Below are 18,702 nucleotides of genomic sequence, written 5' to 3'. Positions count from 1 at the left end.
AAGATGAGCTGGATGCTAACAGGCTTAATTTCTGATCAGAACCAATTCAGCAGTACAGGTCTGTTCAAGTACACTAAGAAGTTGCACAATCCAGATTCTGGAACAGTGTGTTTTATTGAAACAACAGGAAAGCAGGTTCAGGATTGCTGGGGATAAATGCACTAACTGCATGTTAACTACTTACAGGTTTGTTGGAGATCAATGTACTAACTACATATTAACCACTTAACATATTTGTTGGGAATAAACGCACTAACCACATATTAACAACTTATATAAATCAACCCCTGTTAATGTATATGGGGTCTATCATGAGGTGTGAGCCCCACAAGCACAGGCAAGGACTAGAGGAAGGGCCCAGAGCTGCCACAGCTGAAGACATTCCTGAGCACGGCTCCCCAGGACACGCAGCTCTCGGCCGGGGTTGTCTGCTCCGTCTGAAGATTCATCTCCTGGTTTGCACAGCCCTGGGTGGGGGATCGATTTTTCCAACAGAATGTGAACATATTTACAGTTACATATATACAGCTAACATGCACGTGGGCCCACATCAGGTGTGAGCATGTTATATATATACATACATCTATATATTTAATATGAGTTATCATAGAATCATAGAATAGATTAGGTTGGAAAAGACCTCCAAGATCATCAAGTCCAACCCCTGATCCAACTCCAATTACTATATCATGGCACTAAGGGCCATCTCTTTTTAAAAACCTCCAGGGATGGTGAATCCACCACCTCTCTGAGTAGGCCGTTCAATGCCTGATAACCCTCTCTGTAAAGAATTTCTTCCTAACATCTAACCTAAACCTCCCCTGGCAGAGCTTGAGCCCATGTCCCCTTGTCCTGTTGTTGGTTGCCTGGGAGAAGAGACCAACCCCCGCCTGGCTATAACCTCCCTTCAGGGAGTTGAAGAGAGTGATGAGGTCGCCTCTAAGCCTTCTCTTCTCCAGACTAAACAACCCCAGCTCCCTCAGCCTCTCCTCATAGGACTTGTGCTCAAGTCCCTTCACCAGCCTCGTTGCTCTTCTCTGGACCCGCTCCAGCACCTCAATATCCTTCCTGAACTGAGGGGCCCAGAGCTGAACACAATACTCAAGGTGTGGCCTCACCAACGCAGAGTACAGGGGAAGGATCACTTCCCTGCTCCTGCTGGCCACACTGTTCCTGATGCAGGCCAGGATGCCATTGGCCTTCTTGGCCACCTGGGCACACTGCTGGCTCATGTTCAGCCTCCTGTCGATCAGCACCCCCAGGTCCCTTTCCGCCTGGCTGCTCTCCAGCCACTCTGTGCCCAGCCTGTAGCGCTGCAGGGGGTTGTTGTGGCCAAAGTGCAGGACCCGGCACTTGGCCTTGTTGAACTTCATCCCATTGGAGTCAGCCCATCTCTCCAGTCTATCCAGATCCCTCTGCAGAGCCCTCCTGCCTTCCGGCAGGTCGACACTCCCTCCCAACTTGGTGTCATCTGCAAATTTGCTGATGATGGACTCAATCCCCTCATCTAAATCATCGATAAAGATATTAAACAGGACTGGGCCCAGCACTGACCCCTGGGGAACACCACTGGTGACCGGCTGCCAGCTGGATGCAGCTCCATTCACCAGCACTCTCTGGGCCCGGCCCTCGAGCCAGTTCCTGACCCAGCACAGGGTGCCCCTGTCCAAGCCGTGGGCTGCCAGCTTTTCCAGGAGTATGCTATGGGAGACAGTGTCAAAGGCTTTGCTGAAGTCCAGATAGACCACATCCACAGCCTTCCCCTCATCCACCAGGTGGGTCACCTGATCGTAAAAGGAGATCAGGTTGGTCAAACAGGATCTGCCCCTCCTAAACCCATGTTGGCTGGGACTGATCCCTTGTCCATCCTGTAGCTGCTGTGTGATTTCACACAGGATAATCTGCTCCATAACTCTGCCAGGCACCGAGGTCAGGCTGACAGGCCTGTAGTTACCAGGGTCAGCCTTGCAGCCTTTTTTATGGATTGGGGTGATATTTGCCAACTTCCAGTCATCTGGGACCTCCCCAGTGAGCCAGGATTGTTGGAAGATGATGGAGAGCGGCTTGGCAAGCTCTTCTGCCAGCTCCCTCATTACCCTAGGATGGATCCCGTCTGGTCCCATAGACTTGTGAGGATCCAGATGACTCAGTAAGTCACTATTTCCTCCTGGAATACAAGGGGACTATTTGGTTTCCTATCTCTGTCTACCAGCTCCAGAGGCCAGTTGCCTTGAGGGCCACCTGTCCTACTGGTAAAAACTGAGGCAAAGTAGGTGTTAAGTACCTCAGCCTTCTCCTCATCTCTATTAACTATGTTTCCCTCCAAGTCCCTCAAAGAATGGAGGTTTTCTTTGCCCCTCCTTTTGTTATTAATGTATTTATAGAAGGACTTTTTGTTATCCCTAACAGAAGTGGCTAATTTAATTTCAAATTGCGCTTTTGTATCCCTGATTTTCTTTCTGCATGATCTAGCTGTCTTCCTGAATTCTTCGTAAGTAGCCAGCCCTTTCTTCCACAGTCGGTAAACTCTCTTTTTATCCCTGATTTCCTTCAGAATCTCCCTGTTTAACCAAGCTGGTTGTCTTCCCCGCCGGCTTGCCTTTCGGCACACCGGTACGGCCTGTTCCTGTGCACTCAAAACTTCCTGCTTGAAGCACATCCATCCCTCCTGGACCCCCTTGTTTTCAAGGCTTGTTTCCCAGGGTATGCTCTGGACTAGACTTCTGAAGAGGTCAAAATCTGCCCTCCGGAAGTCCAGCGTAGAGGTTTTATTGTTGTTTCTCCTTGAATCTCTGAGTATCGAAAATTCTATTATTTCATGGTCACGCTGCTCCACGCGCTCCCATGTGGCCTCATCCAGCTCATCCCCAACCACCTGCGGGTACTGGGTGAGGGCAGTGCCTCTTCCTTCGTCCCTGCACAGCAAGAGCCGCCAGGGAGTTTCGCAGCCCCATCCAGATTCTGGAATAGGATGTTTTATTGAAGCAACAGGCAAGAAGGATTAGGATGGCTGGGGATAAATGCACTAATGACAGTGTTAATAGATACTGTCTGTCATCAGGTGTGAGCCCCACAAGCACAGCCACCTTCACCTCCACAGCGGGCGGACATGGCTCAGCTTTGTCTACGCGACTTTTCCTGTATCATGTCTGTTCCTCATGTCCTCTGAATTCTCCAATCCCACACTACCATGTCTGCATCCCAACCTGTCTAAGACCTCTGTGAAACGTTCCCCTTATGTGGCATCATAGATAAGGAACTGTGGCAACACCAACTCCAGGCTCCTTTAGATCAAGAAAGAAGCAGGTGGGTGGTTCCGGCACAGAATTTGAGCTGCTTTGCAAATTCGTAGTACCTGTGTGCCAGTAGCGATTGGTCAGCTTCTGTGATACCTGAACCCCAGAGCAAGGTGTAAGAATCTCGTGTAAAACTGCACTCAGGGTGCCCCAAGTTGGACGGGACACCCCACGTGCAGGAATAAAGAACAACTTTCCCTCAGAAGGGACCTCCCGTGACAATGACCCCTCTGGTTTTTCCTTCATGGAGCAGTTTTGACGCAGAGTGTGGGGCCAACTTAACCACAGTGACACCTGACAGAGTTCAGTGTTTGGACAAGGCTCTCGGGCACATAGTGAGGTTCTTGGAGTTTTCCTGTGCAGGGCCAGCATTTGGGTTTGATGATCCCTGTGGGTCCCTTCCAGCTCAGGATATTCCCTGATTCTGTGGAATCAACAACTTCAGTTTTGACATGTGTTTGGCATTCCCACATTTCTGTGGCGTTTGCTGAAGCTCTTGGTGAAAATCTACATTTATCTTATAAATCTGGTGTTTGCCATTAACATCGTTCACAAGAGGCTGTATTGAGATGCAAACCCTTCACCTGTACTTTTACTCTCTCTGAGTGAGCAAAGCAATATTCTCAATTCTCAGTATTATGGAATCACTGAAAAGGCATTTTCTCTGCTGTTACACCAGTTTAAATTCCCAGCAGCACGAAAAAGGCCAGATATTCGCTCCAGCACCAAGACAGCCCCACACGAAGACGCTATTATGGAAGAGCAGTGTCTGCCAAGTAGGGGCTGCTCCTGTTTGCCACTTGCCCGCTTCACTTCCAGAATTACTCTCCACAACAAGCACCACAAACAGCACAACTTCTGATTTGCCTCATATACTTCAATTTCAGGGTTTTAAACAGTGCGTTCTTACCTTTTTAAAAGCACACTGAAGACTGCGAAGCCGAGCCCGCGCTGGCCCGACCCGCTCCCCCCCCTCAGGGCGAGATGGCGCCTGAGGGCGAGCGCGCGAGTTGCCATGGCAACAGGCGAGGGAGGGGGGCGGGATTTTGGGGCACCATGGCAACGGGGGCGGGGCGGGGCGCCGCGCGGTCACGTGTTCCCTCCTTTTCCCGCCCTGCCGCGCCCGGTGGCCCTGAACCTCCGCGTCACCCGTAGGGGCGTAGCGTCGCCCCGCCCACCGCGGGGTCGAGCGGCGGTGATTGGCGGGAGCGGGGATGAGGGGGCGGGGTTTGCGGCGCGCATGCGCGGTGCCGGGGCGGAGGGCGCAGCCCGGCTCGGAGGCGGCGGCGGCGGCGCGCGAGCGGCGGCGGTTGGTGCGCGCGCCACGATGGTGAGGGGGGGAGCGCGCGCCGCTCCCTCGGGGGGGAAGCCGGGGGGACCCTGAGGGAACTGTGAGGGGAGGATCGGGGGGAAACCGGCCGGGAGGGGGGTCCGCTCGCCGAGGTAATACGTGATTAAGTGGTTCGGAAGCGTTTCGTGGGATAAATGGTGGAGTAATCAGGGAAACGCGTGATGTGACCTCCGAGGAGCTGATTATGTGTCTGTGAAGCGATTGGTAGCTTGTTCGGAGCTGGTCGCTGCGCGTCCTGGTAGTGTTTTGAGCTAATTCGCTAAAGAACATCTGATTGTTGCTCATGGAAGTCGTTCGCCCGAGTGCTGGGTTTGAGCTGTGGATGTGGTTGGAACAAGGGCTGATGGATAAATGTGGGGTAGTTTGCCTTAGTGCTGGTTAACGGGTAAAGGATTGGTTATGGAAGAAGGAAGAAGTGGTTGTAGTGATGGTTTGGGGAGGTGAAGGTTTGGGTAAACCCCCTGTGGAAGGAGCATTTGCAAGGCAAATTGGATGAAATATTGGGTCGTTCTGCTGTGTGCGTCTCTGCTGAAAGGAGAGAGTCCTTTCACAAGTGGGAAATTCATGTTTCGTTGTCAGATGGTGAGGGGAGCGATGTCCCGGGGGGGATCCAGCCGGGGGGACGCGGGGAGCAGCATCGTCCCCCCTGTGGTGTTGGCAGCTGTGCCCGTGTCTGTGCAGCAATCCTGGCTTGGCTTCCTCCGGTTTTTATTAAGCCAAGCGCTGGGCAGCCGGCTCAGCCCTGATAAACAGCCCGAGTCTGATGGTACCAAGTGTTTTCCTTCGAATTCCCTCGGGGATTTGTTTTTGTGCGGCTGCACAGGTGGAGCCAGGGCAAGGCTTGTCTGCTGGGAGAAACTGCTGAGCCCAGAGGAACGGGCTTCCTTCAGGAAAGAGCATTTCATACGAAGTGTAACTCCAGTTTTGAAATGCAGCTCTGAATCCTGTTGGGTTTTTTGATAGAGACCTCCCGAGCTGGTATTAGTGACATCTCATGCAAAATGTAACAGGGTTGTGAAATGCAGCCCTGAATTCTGCTGGTTTTTAAATAATTTTTAATAATTTTTTTTTCCTGAATTAGAGTGGATATTAGTGACATTTCCCAGAATCACTGAGTTAGGTTGGAAAAGACCTCCGAGATCGTCGAGTCCAACCTGTTTGGAACAGAGGGAGCCAAGAACAATCTTTAGGGAAAAGAGGCGAAATAAGGGAGGCTGCACATGCTGTGCCTGAGCTGTGCTGTCACAGCAGAGCCTGGTTTCCTCTCCAGCTGTCCAAAGGAAGCAGAGAATTTGAGCCAGAATTTGGTCAAGGTGGAAATCTTTTCAGGAGTGACAGCAAACAGGGATACGGGAGGTGGGGAAGCAGAGGCACCCCTCTGCTTTTTGAGGGAAATCTCACAAATAATGGTGAACACAAGGAGACAGAACTGAGAGCTTAACTAGTGACTTCATTCCGATTTATGAGCAGTGATTTGTCTCAATGAAAGAGCATTTAATAGGTGATTTAATTGCATTGGTTTTTTTCTCTGAAGAATTTGTTTTAGGGAAGCCTTGAAATGCAGTCCTTTTGGCCCAAAAGCCTTGATGCCTTAGGCGTTTACAAGCTTAGGCATTTACAAGCTGCAGATATTAAATAACTCTTCTTTATCTGGCTGGCACGAACCTCTTGGATACAGAGGTTGTGTGTATAAAATGTAGCTCAGGAAGTGGCCGTGGTTGGCTTGGTGCTGTTCAGAAATTGCATGTGCAAGGCAAGATAACCTGCATGGCTGCTTGTGAAATAATGATTTCCTTCCTCATCTTCAGTGTGATGACTAATGTGTTATCTGGGCATCTCTGCTGAGAACTTGGTGTGCACAAGGGGGGAAAAAAGGCTGCATGTTTTTTGGTTAAAATGTCTTAAATGCTTTGTGTGTAAATCTCAAAAGTTCAGTTAGTAAGCAGTGACCCTTAATCACTATCTTCTTCTGAAATACTAATAGTGGCTTCTATTATTTTAAATGCTTAAATTACTTTACCTCATTTACTGACCCTCCAAGGGGCTCCCTTATTTTCAGGATTTGTCAAATGAAGTGTAAAATTTACTTCTAAGTGTAGAAGTATAAAATCTACTTCTGAAATGTAAAGTTTACTTCTAAGAGCTATGAGAATAATCCCACTTCAGAAAGAGTTAATAAAATATTCATAGGTAACTGCATGGCTTTGAGGAGGGATATTTAAAAAGATAAATGTTCTGTTAATGTGTTTGTTTGTTTTTTTTGAACTGGCTTATGTGATGTTCTGAAACACTGTACAGGTGCATGCAGGCCCCCTTCAGCAGGGTTTGTGCACACATCTGTGTGACACAGGGATTTCTTTTCTGTTTTACTTTCCAGAGAGATTTATCTCTCCCTGCCCTGTGCCATTTCCTTTTTGCAGAGTGAATCTCTGGTGGTTTGTGATGTTGCCGAAGACCTGGTGGAGAAACTGAGAAAATTCCGGTTTCGCAAGGAGACCAACAATGCTGCCATTATAAGTAAGTTCCAAACATGCCTGACAAAAATTGCCACAAAGTCCTGTCTCCTCTTTTCCTCCCCCTGTACCGTTGCTGCTGTGACAGGTAAATGTGAGCCAAGGGGATGTTTGTTGTAGGAGCCGCAGTACTTCCAATTCTGCCTGTAATTTTAACACTAAAACAGTGCTGTTCTTATGAGACAAGACTCCATCTGCTCTTAGCAGAGTATTTATATGTAATTATGGCTCAGAGTCTACCACTGTTTGTGAAATGATTTTGGGAAGTCATGGGATGTGCTGAAGAAGCGAAGCAGAATCACAAGGGCTGTAATTGTTGAATGCAAAAAAGCTTCTGCATCCATTGTATAAATCGATTGGAAACAACATTGATCTGTGTTTTATTTTGATTTATAGTGAAAATCGACAAGGATAAGCAGTTGGTGGTGCTGGATGAGGAGCATGAGGTTTGTTAAATGAATTGTAAATAAGAGTATCTTCAGCCTGCAATATATTGTTGTCTCTAAGGTACTGCCTTAGTTTCAAATTGTTATCAAACTCTTAATCTAATTTGGGTCATGAGCTTATTTAAATGCATGGTCACTCTGCATGTAAAGCACAGCACCATTAATAGTGAAACTATGCAGAAGCAATTGAGTTGACTAATTAACTGCACACCAAAAAAAAAAAAAAGTTATTTTTAAAGCTGTTTTAACTATGTAAAAAGCATCTTTGGCACCTGCTGTCTTTTTGAAGAGATTTCTGCTGTGTTTCCACGTAGATCTGCACATTTGCCTCTGAGCTGGTCTGCCATCAATTAGAAGCAGGATTGCTAATCCCCTGCAGACTCTAAATTTGATGGGTGGCATAATAAGGTCAGCCCAGTGTGTGGTGTTTCTTAATGGTCCATAGGGCAAAATAAAATCCTTCCCAGGGATTTGAGCATTAACCATAGCTCTTGTTCCCTAGAATGTAGAAGTTAACATAAAATTTAAATAGAATGGGGGCTCCTTTTTGATTGCTGAAAGAGGAAGGACTGAATTTCTCAAATTTTTCATTTATGTAGCTGATTTTAACATACTTTTTGGTGTGTGCTTGCTCACTTCTGTTTAGCACTAGAGTTAGCAAAGTGTAGCTGCCAACGTAGCCAACTAGAGCCAAAAGTGTTTGCTAAACTCATTATGCCTAAAATAGGGGTGATTATTCATGCTAACGTTAATTCTGTGTTTAGTCATAGGACTGTTGGCACACAAGTCTTCCCAGACTGCTCTAGTAATTCGGGAGGTCGTTACCAGTTCACCTGTAGATGTACCTCTCCCTGTCTCCCAGGTGTTTCACTGTCCATTGCTCTGCTTTAACCTTCCAGTGCAGGACCATTTGCTCAAATGTTGCTTGTGTTTAATGTCACCAGGGTATTTCTCCTGATGAGCTAAAAGATGAGCTGCCCGAGAGACAACCTCGATATCCTTCTCATGCTGCTGCCATTTGGTCTTACTCACTGCTGGAAGCTGTTCAAAACGTTGGACTTCACCTTTTTAGGCCAGTACTTGCTGTACTGGGATTTTACTGATGCTTTATTTGTGAGATAATCCAGGGATCCATTCTCAGGGTGCACTGAACTGTTGTCCCACTCGTTGAAACAATGACTCATTCAAGCCTTTCCTGAGATTTTATTCCCTCTTAGACTATATAATGTTTGGGGAAGTAAAGCCAAGCCACGCTGCTGGTAATGTAAAGAAGGGAGTAAAATGTACCAGTTTGTGGCTACTTCTAAATATAGAAGTGTGTCTGTGTAAGTCAGGATGTGTTTTGGTTCTTTCTTAGGATGTGGCTGTTGTTTTGCTGCAGTTACTGATTCTGGGATTGCTGTGGGCACGTGATCTGGGGGGGAATCCTTGTTTTGGAAAAAAAAATAAGGAACAACAGAGGGACGAGTAAATTGTTCTTTAACTAATGAAATAAAAGGAGTACTGAAGTTGTAAGTGAAGAAAGTACCTGCCTCCATCAGCCTCCAGAGCTGGCTGGCACTACTCCATGTGCTGTGCTGAATCTTTCCTTTCATGCCCACAGTGCAGTGGGAGGCTGTAAAACAGAAGTCCTGGCTAAAACTGCAGTTGAAATTCAGGAAAACACCTGAAACAACAAACTGCTTGGTCAGCAAAGAAAGAATTGGGCTTTCATTAAGGCAAAACCACACTGATGGGTGTGTGGGAAGTCTTTTTACCAAGCTGGGAGAGGAATATTTGCAATGTGAGGGTGTTTTTTAGCCCTGATGTGAAACATTACTAAGCCCTCACACCAAGGCAGGGTCAGTTCTGAAAGTCACATGTGGAAGTGAAAACAAAACAGTGAGACTTTTATTATTATTAAATTAAAACATCATCTGAAATGCAACAGTGACTTGTGCCTGCATCAAGATCAAGAATTATATCCTAATAATCAGTTTCTTAGTTTCTTTAACCGCAGAAAAAACATTTATTGTGTATAGTTACAAGTACCAGCATGAAGATGGAAGAGTTTCTTATCCATTGTGCTTTATCTTCTCCAGTCCAGTTGGTGAGTGAACACTGTGATTGGTAGCTACTGTGTGATGTAAATTTGGGAATATTATTTGCCATGGAAGATAAAATTGAGTGCTTAATGCTCTCAAGGAGGTTTTCCTGCCTTTGTGGTTCACATTTGGGGCACTTGGGATGTATGATAGAAGAGATTCTCTCTTTTCCGTTTCCAAAGGCTGAGCCAGGAGTGTTGGTTTCCTGCTTAGAGGGCCAAAAGGTGTGTCTTCCTAAATGAGCTTGTGCTCAGCAACACCCTCCTGTAAAGGACAGGCCTGGAGCACTCGGCATCTACTCATATAGGTTTTAACCTAATTTAACCTGTTTCCTGTCACCCTCTCCTCAAATCTTGGGGAATCCTCAAAATATGACCATACAAGGCTCAGGAAATGAGTGAAGAGGGGGCTGGAAGGTACCACCTCTGTTCCCAAGGGATTCTGTTCACCTGTCTGTCTTGCTATTCATGGATATTAGTGACTGGGAGGGGAAGAAATTCCTCATCTCAGAAGGACATGGGAACCCATTTATTTCTGAGGACCTTAGAGTCCTATTCCTCTCATTCTGTCCACGAAAGGAACAGGACTCTGTAAGAGGGTGAGGATGGGATTTGAGAGGAGGGTTTCCTGGGGCCTGGATGCAATGGGCAGCAGCAGAGGATGCCTCCAAACAGGGCTGTGACGTGATGGGCTGAAGGGCTGTCACAGCTGTGGGTGAAAAGGAGGAAAGGAGAGCTCCCTAACCCACATCTGGGCAGGTGAAAGTGCTGGAGAAAGTTCCAGGAGAAACAGGCTGTAATCCTGGATCATCCCAAGTTTATACTGAGCAGTTGCATCCTCTGCTTGTGTCACAGCAACCTGCAACATGAACTTACCTGGGCAGGGAAACGTGGGATTTTAATACAAACCAAATAACCTGTGACTTGGTCTGGGCTCACAGAGCTGAGTTGCTCCTGGGACTTCCATCTGTGTTCTGTATTGTGATAGTGTAGCTTGCTGGTATTACTGGATTATCCTTGTTATCCTCTGGAAGAAGATAAACTGATTGCATTGTTTTACCCCTCATGACTCAGAGCTGGAGGAACTAGATATGTAAAACACTTTAGCAACTAATGAGCATATTCTTCTGTAGTTACCTGAGAATCTTCCTATGAATGTCTTCAGTTTTCAGTTAATAATTTAAAAAAAAAATCTTATTTTTGAAGTGTTGGCAGTCAAAATAACTAATCCAACCCTCTTTTTCCCCCCCATAACTACAGGATGTAAGCCTGAGCAGCAGATGATGTATGCTGGCAGCAAGAATAAGCTTGTACAGACAGCTGAACTCACTAAGGTATAAATGACTGCTGAAATAACTGTCCAGATTGCAGAGGATGTTTTGAGTCTTGCTTGAACCCATGGCAAAAAGAGTTTTGTGAGACTTTGTGGTTACAGCAAACAGAATCTGGTTTAGGAAGAGTGGAGGAGGAGTGGGGGGGATTTCTGGTGGTTTAGGGTACAGGAAGAACAGTGTTCTCAAAAATGAATATACCTACTGGTGGACTGGCTGGCTGTACTTTTGGGAATGAATTTATTGATGGGAAGAATAGACTGAAGGCTTAGTGTGTTGTGAAGCAGATCAGTTTAGCTGCTTTCTGGAGCTGTGTGCTTGCAGCACAGCCTGCAGAACAAGGAACATGTGCCAAGTGCTGAACAATTTCTTCCTGTGCGTGATTCCTCCAGTACTGAGACCAGAAGAAATCACTGCATTCACCAGGCCTAGGTGTATGTATATCCTAGAAAAGAAATGTCACCTGTTTTTCATTTTGGAGATCTTTGAAATCTCTGCTTAATTGGCACCTAGAATCCTTAAATTTTTAGCTTCAAGCAGGAAAGCTTAATAGAGTCAGTAGTCACTTCATAGCATGTGAAATGACTTCACCAGTCCCCAACAACAGCGTTCCCTTTAGGTGTTCCTTATCCTGCTGAGTCCTTTAACATCCCAGTAAAAATGTCTGCTGGGCCAGAGAGAGAACTATGAATCACAGACTGGTTTGGATGGAGGGGACCCTAAAGCCCATCTCATTCCAACCCCTGCCCCTTCCAACACCTTCCACTAGCCCAGGTTGCTCCAAGCCCTGTCCAACCTGGCCTCGAACTTCTACCTCCTCCAGCTGTACCTTGTAAGAAGAGACCTCTCTGTTTTAAAGTAGACCTCAAGTTGACAGGAGTAAATGGGAAGGAAGCAGAAGATAAGATGGTGGAAACAATCAGCTCAGCCCCAAGAAATCTTTTTTTAGCCCTGTAGAAGCTGCATCTTGGAGGCCTGAGAACTGTGATAGAAAGGAGGAAGAGAAGACAGTTTCAAGTGAGAGAGAAGGGCTGGTAGGAAGAAGGTGAAAGCCTGGGGAGTAGCTCAGTTGGAGGTACTTTCACCTCTGAAGTAGGAGAAATTCAGTCTGAAAGTCTTTTGAATGCAAGCCCAGGAGCGGATATAGAGGTCCATGATCATCTTCCTTCTGAAGCTGGAGAAGACAGCCTGTCTCCAGTTGGGGTTGCTTGCTTGCTCTTTAAATGTGCTTTATTCTTGCCACTTGCTGAGCTGTGTTTCATTTTGGCTCATGCTGTGACTTCCTCCTGGTGTGATTTCTGCATGTGACTCAACTGAGTCCTCTCATTTTTTCAGTGACTTGCATATTAGCTTGGCTTCTGTTAAGCTGTTCTGTTCTTATAATGCTGAATGTTGGGGTTCCTCCAATTTGAAGGTCTGTGAATTTGTACAATTTACTTCCCTGACTCTTTGGACGAGATGATCCATCTGTGGGCATCTCATGGGCTCCAGTGAGCGCTGCACAATTAACGTGGCTTCTCCTCAAGGGTATTAAAAACCCAAACCACAACCAGTTACTTGCCCACATGGAATGTAAAAAGAGTATATTGGTGCCTTTGATCTTATGTTCTGCTTCAAGGCTGTGTTCAAGGTTTGTTTAAGACTTCGCAAAGCTTTGGGTTGGTGGTTTTTAGGTTGTTTTGGGGGGTTGCCCAAAGAAGCTGTGGCTGCCCTGTCCCTGGAAGTGTCCAAGGCCAGGTTGGATGGGAGCTTGGAGCAACCTGGGATAGTGGAAGGTGTCCCTGCCCATGGCAGGAGGTAGAATGAGATGGTCTTTAAGGTCCCTTCCAACCCAAACCATTCAAACCATTCTGGGATTCTGTGATTTTTGGGTTTGTTTTTTGTACAAGTGTTCTATTTTGAGGTACCCCCGGCTTGTTTCTTACAGGTAAAAACTGGATATTATGGATTTATTTCAGTTCAAAGAAAGAGTAATTGTGGTTTGGGCTGAGCAAAATTCCTGAACTTTGGGTTTGAATAAAGCCCAGAGATGAAATTGTGTTCTTCAAGTACACAATCCTGCTGAGATAATGCATGTGAGATGGTGCCATTCCAGGGTCATTTTAGAATGTAGTGTGTGTGCTGTTCTCTAAGGAGAAGAATGAAGCCTAGGAATAGAAATTAGGAGATTCTTGTTCAGGTTACTTTTGTTCATCACCACGTACTCTTGTGTATTTTCCACCGATCTGATCCTTTCAAGAAAGCACCTGAACATTTTGGGTTTGTTCCTGGTTTATTGCAGCTCAGACAACGTGTGTGGAAGGTGCTGCTTGCATTGTGTTGTTATCCCTTCCCAGTGCCACTCCCTCGGGAATTGATGCCGTGCCCTTTTGTTTAGGTGTTCGAAATCAGAAATACAGAAGACCTCACTGAAGAGTGGCTGCGTGAGAAACTGGGCTTCTTCCACTAAGGAAAACCTCTGTACTAAGTATTTATGTACCATCCTGGTGACACTGGAACCAGACATGAATACTTACATCCCAGCAATGCACTGTATTCACAGCTGTCTCCTGCAGTATCTCTCTTGTGCAGAGTTTGTGCAAAGAATAGCAGGTCTGTCTCCTTGAAGTAACAAATCTTTGCAGGTGTTTCCTTATTTGTACCTGCTAAAAGGGAATACTCCTCTGCAGGGACTCCTTTTGCACTCTTGTGACTAATATTTCTGTGACTAAAATAGTTCGGTTCTGGATTTATAACTATGTACAAACATCACTTGGAAGCTGACGCTAACTTTTTCTGAGCTACAACTGCATCCTGATGACACACGTTAGCCATTTTTATGCAGAATTTGTGTACTGTCACTTACTTGTCAGGTTTTTTTGACTTAATGTCTTCTCAGTTTTGAAAACTACTCCCTGGAATCATTTGGTATTAAAAAGACAAAATCCTTGTACAGCAAATCCATCCCTTTATCTTTCCATTGAGTCCATGTGAACTGTCTCAAATTCTTGGAACTAATTTTTGTCATTCCAGTAATTCCTCAGTTGCCTGAGTCAATCTTTCTAAATTTCAGGGCAAAGCTTTGACTGTCCAGTTCTCCTGCTAATACAGTCTCACAGGAACTAGCTGATAACTAAGGGCTGAACTATAACTCTGGTTCTTCTCATACCAGATTTCTTCTTGCATCTCTAACTTCTGACACTGTTGAGAAGTTTACCTCTGCTCATTTCCTGTTATCTGAACACCTGGTGATACTGTGTGCCTTTCATTTGTTAGCTTTAAAAGGACTTGAGAATTTTACACTGCCACTTCTTACAAATTTGGTAAAAACTTTGTTAAAAAAATCCGAGTAACGTTTGTTCCTAGTGCCTCGTGCTGCAGCTGACATCTGTTAAAACAAAAAGCCAACCTCTTTTTCTTTGAAATTCCAATCACCTGCTCCATTTGTAGGAGTCAAGAGGTTAAAGCTTTTCATGATAATGAATGATTTATATCTCTTTTGTTATGAAAGTTGGCCACACGTAGCTTTTGAGTACTTTAATTACAAATCTCTTAACTTTCTTAACCGCTCGTTGGTCAAAATTACATTCCAGATGAAGCTTTTGCATAAAGTGATCATTTGATTCTCATCTCTTTGAAACAGCAGATCTTCTAATGTGAAAATAGTATTTAACTTTTATAAGTGACCAGTCTTTTTACAGGTCTGTTTTATATTGACTAGAGTAGTTGTCTGAGGTGGGACACGCTCAGCCCGTGCCGCGGCAGAAGGAGCACTCACGGGACAGTCTCTCGCTGTGAGTGTTTGTTGTGCTGCTGAACAAGTATCTGCGTAAGAGCGGCTTCCTGTTGATAACATACCTTAAAATACAGCTGCCCCAACCAATCTGCTCGCTGGGAAGGAATGCAGTGTTAAATTTGGAGGCCAGTATTTCATGCTGTGAAACCTTTGCTGAAAGAAGGGTTATTTTTTCGTTTGTGAACGTGCCCTGTGTTAGTGTTAAAACACTAATTCCTGCAAGATCACAAGGAATCCATTTGCAAAGGTCCTCAGTGTTGGTAAATCTCTTCTTAGTTTGATGTTATTGCTCATTTATTTGTATATAAATCTGACTTTGAGAGGAGCTTTTCAAAATACGTGTTGGAATGATCCAATTAAATCGATCTTTCGGTGCGGGAAAGAAATGCTTGTAATTAAATTCCTGTGTTAACGTAGCGAACTGGAAAAACAATTTCATTTCCCTGGATGAAAAGACGTTGATTATGAAACTGTTGCTTGATCATTCTGTACTGCAAATCAATAAAAACAATGTCTTTTTGTGACAAACATTGTATAAACAAGACTTTGGCTCAAAGGATAGCGTCATTCCAAGCATCAGCCTGGAAACAGCAGGAAGCTTGGGTGTTTTTGGGATTGAGCTGGAGGTGAGGCATGTCAAAGTACAGCGTGGGCGAGAGGGGAGCTGATGCTTGGAACGTTCAGCTTGATTTGCAGTGGGGAAAACTGGATTAATCGTCTTTGTTGTACTTTGTACACTGGTGGGCTGCCAGCAGCCAACTGCTGCCTGCACAGGTCTGCACAAAAATAACTGTACCAGAGGCCTGTCTCAGGAGGAAAGGGAGGAGCTGCTGCAGTCAGATGGTTCAGTTTGACTTCTCATCTCTGGATTGCTCCACCTTCGGCCAAGAAAACGCTGCTCCTTCCAGCTGCATCTTCAGCAGAGTTCTTCCACTTCACATGTTCTCGTGCCTCCACTTAAGCCCTTTCTGCCTTGGGTGCTGCCCCTCTGTTTGCTCTCTGCAAACAGACCCTGTGAGAATTAAAGCCCAGTTTCTCCTGAGAGGTGATGTTGGTGCTGCTCAGCCCACCAGTATTACTCTCCAGCCAGCCTTGCCTGGCAGCTGTACCCCCTCCCCTCTCTGAGCTGTGGAAGCAGCTGTGGGTACTCAGAGGGTGTTTGCTGTTCCAGGCTTGTTCCTGGTCTCCTTGGTTTTCATGCAGTGTTTTGACACAACTGTCTGCTGCTAATTGTCCTGGGCTCTTGAGATACAGGCAGTGCTGATACCTGACTAAGCAAAGACATTAATTATGTTCAGATCTTTCCTGCGCCAATACTACTTGTTTTCCCAACATCCTTTTCCCACCTTATCTGTAGAACTGTGTGTTCTGTGCTGCTGCCCCCCCAAACTCAGTGGGAGGCAGATGAGTCCGTGTCCAGGCCAGTATGTTCCAATGTAATCACACAATTCTCTTACATTTTCAGACCTCTGAAGAGGGATCTAAAGGACAACACAAATTAACCTGTGGGAGCCTTTGTAGCTAAAGGTCTGAGAGTCAGCATTTTCCATTGGGAGCTCCTATTTTTCAGGAGTTAGTAAGTCGGCCTTAAAATCCTTGGCCTGGAGTTAAAGGTCTCTCCAAGGGAGACTTCTGCCACAATTAATCAGGTTTGCTTTAAATATTGACTAGATGGCTGGGACACAGCTCCTGTAGTCCAGTTCATTGATGGTAAGCTGAATTAAAGCATGAGTTTGCATGTCAGCCCATGAAATGGACTTGTAGTGTTTGGATATTTTTAACAAGAAAATGTAAATGCTGGTATTTTGATGGCTTAAGTGTATTTCTAGTATCATGAATGCTATTCTGATCTATCAAAGGAGGCAATAATGGAGGTGTTGACACCTTTATCACTTCTCCAAAGGAGCATCTTGTGCGCTTGTAGCAGGATTCCATTTTTGTATCTTTAACTGTAAAATAGCTGGTCCAGAAACGATGTTAAACTGGTGACAGGGGCCTGACTCAAACAGGCAGAAGCAAGAGAGCTCAATTCCTCACTTCAGTGCGCTCCAGAAATAAATATCATGCAACATTTTTTCGGTACCACACGTAATGACTGTGAAACAGAGCCATGGTGGGACATAGAGGGGGCTCAGTGAAACTCTTGCGTTTGTTCCATGGTCCCAAATCACTGTTGTAAAAGGTCTGTGAGGTTCAGGGCCAGGTCTGAGAATTTGGCAGTTCCATGAAAATACCAGTAACCAGTACAACTTCCATATGCTGTTTAGTCTCTGCTAGTTCACACTGCATGTGTACTTTAAACCAAATCTTTTTTTTGCTAAGCATGGTGCTTGTATTGGTTTAAATAAAATGTTTCATTAAGAGGTTGTGTTGCCCTCTTTTAATTGCAGGGTGGTATGTGGGTGTCTGACAGGGAAAATCTGGGAATGCTGGTATGATCTCCCTCTGTTTCTCAGCTTCCTGGAGCTGTGGAATAAAATACAGAGTGCAGGAGCCAACTGAACAATGTCAGAGCAGCTGTCAAGGGGACCCCAAGGCTTGAAGAAGACAGAGGAATTTAGCTGTATTTTTCCTTCTCATCTCTTTCCTGCCCAAGAAACCACTGGAATAATTTGATCAAAGCACTCCTTTTCCTCATTATTGCTGTTTCTTCTTTTCATGATCTTTGGAGATCTTTTTCCTGTATTGTTGAAAAAACTGCCCAAGGTAATCCAAGGAATTCAGCCTTGGTACCTGACATGCACTGTTTGTGCCAACACTGAAGAACAGCACTAACAGGCCACAAATTAGACATGATAGAAATAAACCCCTTTGCTCCCAGGTGAGAGAGCTCTGTGAGGGAGAAAATGCACAGCTGCTGCAGCACATCTGGCTCCTGGATGGCATCTCAGTCACCAAAGTCACAACAAAATCTGTTGACAAAATCTCTGGGAAAAAAAAAACTGCTGTGGGAGAAGAATGGTGCTGCAGAACAGCTGAGTAAAGGAGAGGAAAAAAGGAATAAATAGCTCTCCCATGGGAGGGGAAGGTCACCTGTGTGATCACTGAGTGCTTCACTAGGAAATGAGGCGATGGCTTATTGGTACTGCCAGATCACAGACAGTAAAAACAACAGCAGAATAAAAAGAATTGCCAGGACATCCAGGGATATGAAGTGAAGGGCAGCTGCTTCCAGTCAGGAAAGGTCATTGACTTGTAATAGTTCAGATGAAAAGGGCAGCTGAGTGGTTATTAAAGTCCAAACCAGAGAAGGGAATGGGAAATAAAACATGAAACCTCCAGGCCGGAGAACAAACCTGCTGTGTACCCACAGTATCCCACAGCTGGGGCTTTCTGTCCCAGGTGTGTGAAGAGACGCCTTGCTCAGGGCTAGGAGTTTTCTAAGGAGATCCCTTGGCTTGGCAGGATCTCTGGGGATAACGTGGGAGAAGAGATGTAATTGGTTTTGAAGGAGCTGGAAGAGGAATCATAGAACGGTTTCAGTTGGAAGGGACCTTAAAAATGATCTCATTCCACCCCCTGCCATGGGCAGGGACACCTTCCGCTATCCCAGGTTGCTCCAAACCCCATCCTGCCTGGCCTTGAACACTTCCAGGGATGGGAGCTGGGGCAGTTGCTGCCCCTGTGTGCTGGAGTCTGTGAGCTGCCCGTGCCTACTGTTCCATGTCCTCCACAGGCCATGGAATTGATTGAAGTACAACCTGGGTCCCCAAAGCTCCTCACTGCTCCTCACAGGTGAAGGTCCTGCCACGTTGTTGGGTGCATGTGAGGGTGGGGAAGTCAAGCACAAGCAGATGAGATATTGAAGTGGTACCACTGAGAGGCAGAACAGCTGGATATGGAGCAGCCTCGAGGGGAAGAGCTGGTGGGACTGTGGGACACACCCGAGGTGTGTAAGAGTGCTTGG

At 45.8% G+C, this 18,702-nt stretch overlaps 1 protein-coding gene and 1 long non-coding RNA gene across 2 annotated transcripts; one reads left to right on the top strand and one right to left on the bottom strand.

Annotated features, from left to right (window-relative positions):
* Positions 1-95: 95 nt before the first annotated feature.
* LOC120323326 lies at positions 96-4,363 on the bottom strand. Its single transcript, XR_005563657.1, has 2 exons — positions 4,207-4,363; positions 96-467 (listed from the first exon to the last, which is right to left on the bottom strand). It is a non-coding gene; the product is annotated as an uncharacterized LOC120323326 (long non-coding RNA).
* A 217-nt stretch (positions 4,364-4,580) lies between these two features.
* Positions 4,581-17,158, top strand: GMFB (glia maturation factor beta). The gene is made up of 7 exons (XM_027724441.2): positions 4,581-4,626; positions 7,068-7,164; positions 7,557-7,606; positions 8,551-8,600; positions 9,613-9,695; positions 10,950-11,023; positions 13,398-17,158. The coding sequence occupies exons 1-7, from the start codon at positions 4,624-4,626 to the stop codon at positions 13,467-13,469; spliced, it is 429 nt and encodes a 142-aa protein (XP_027580242.1). The 5' UTR covers positions 4,581-4,623; the 3' UTR covers positions 13,470-17,158.
* The last annotated feature ends 1,544 nt before the right edge of the window (positions 17,159-18,702 follow it).

The sequence above is a fragment of the Pipra filicauda genome, unplaced genomic scaffold, assembly GCF_003945595.2.
Source record: "Pipra filicauda isolate LSUMZ 115617 unplaced genomic scaffold, ASM394559v2 scaffold235_size1210477_pilon, whole genome shotgun sequence".
In the NCBI taxonomy this organism is placed as follows: Eukaryota; Metazoa; Chordata; class Aves; order Passeriformes; family Pipridae; genus Pipra; species Pipra filicauda.
Note: the sequence above shows the minus strand (reverse complement) of the source record. Positions and strands in the feature narration are given on the sequence as shown.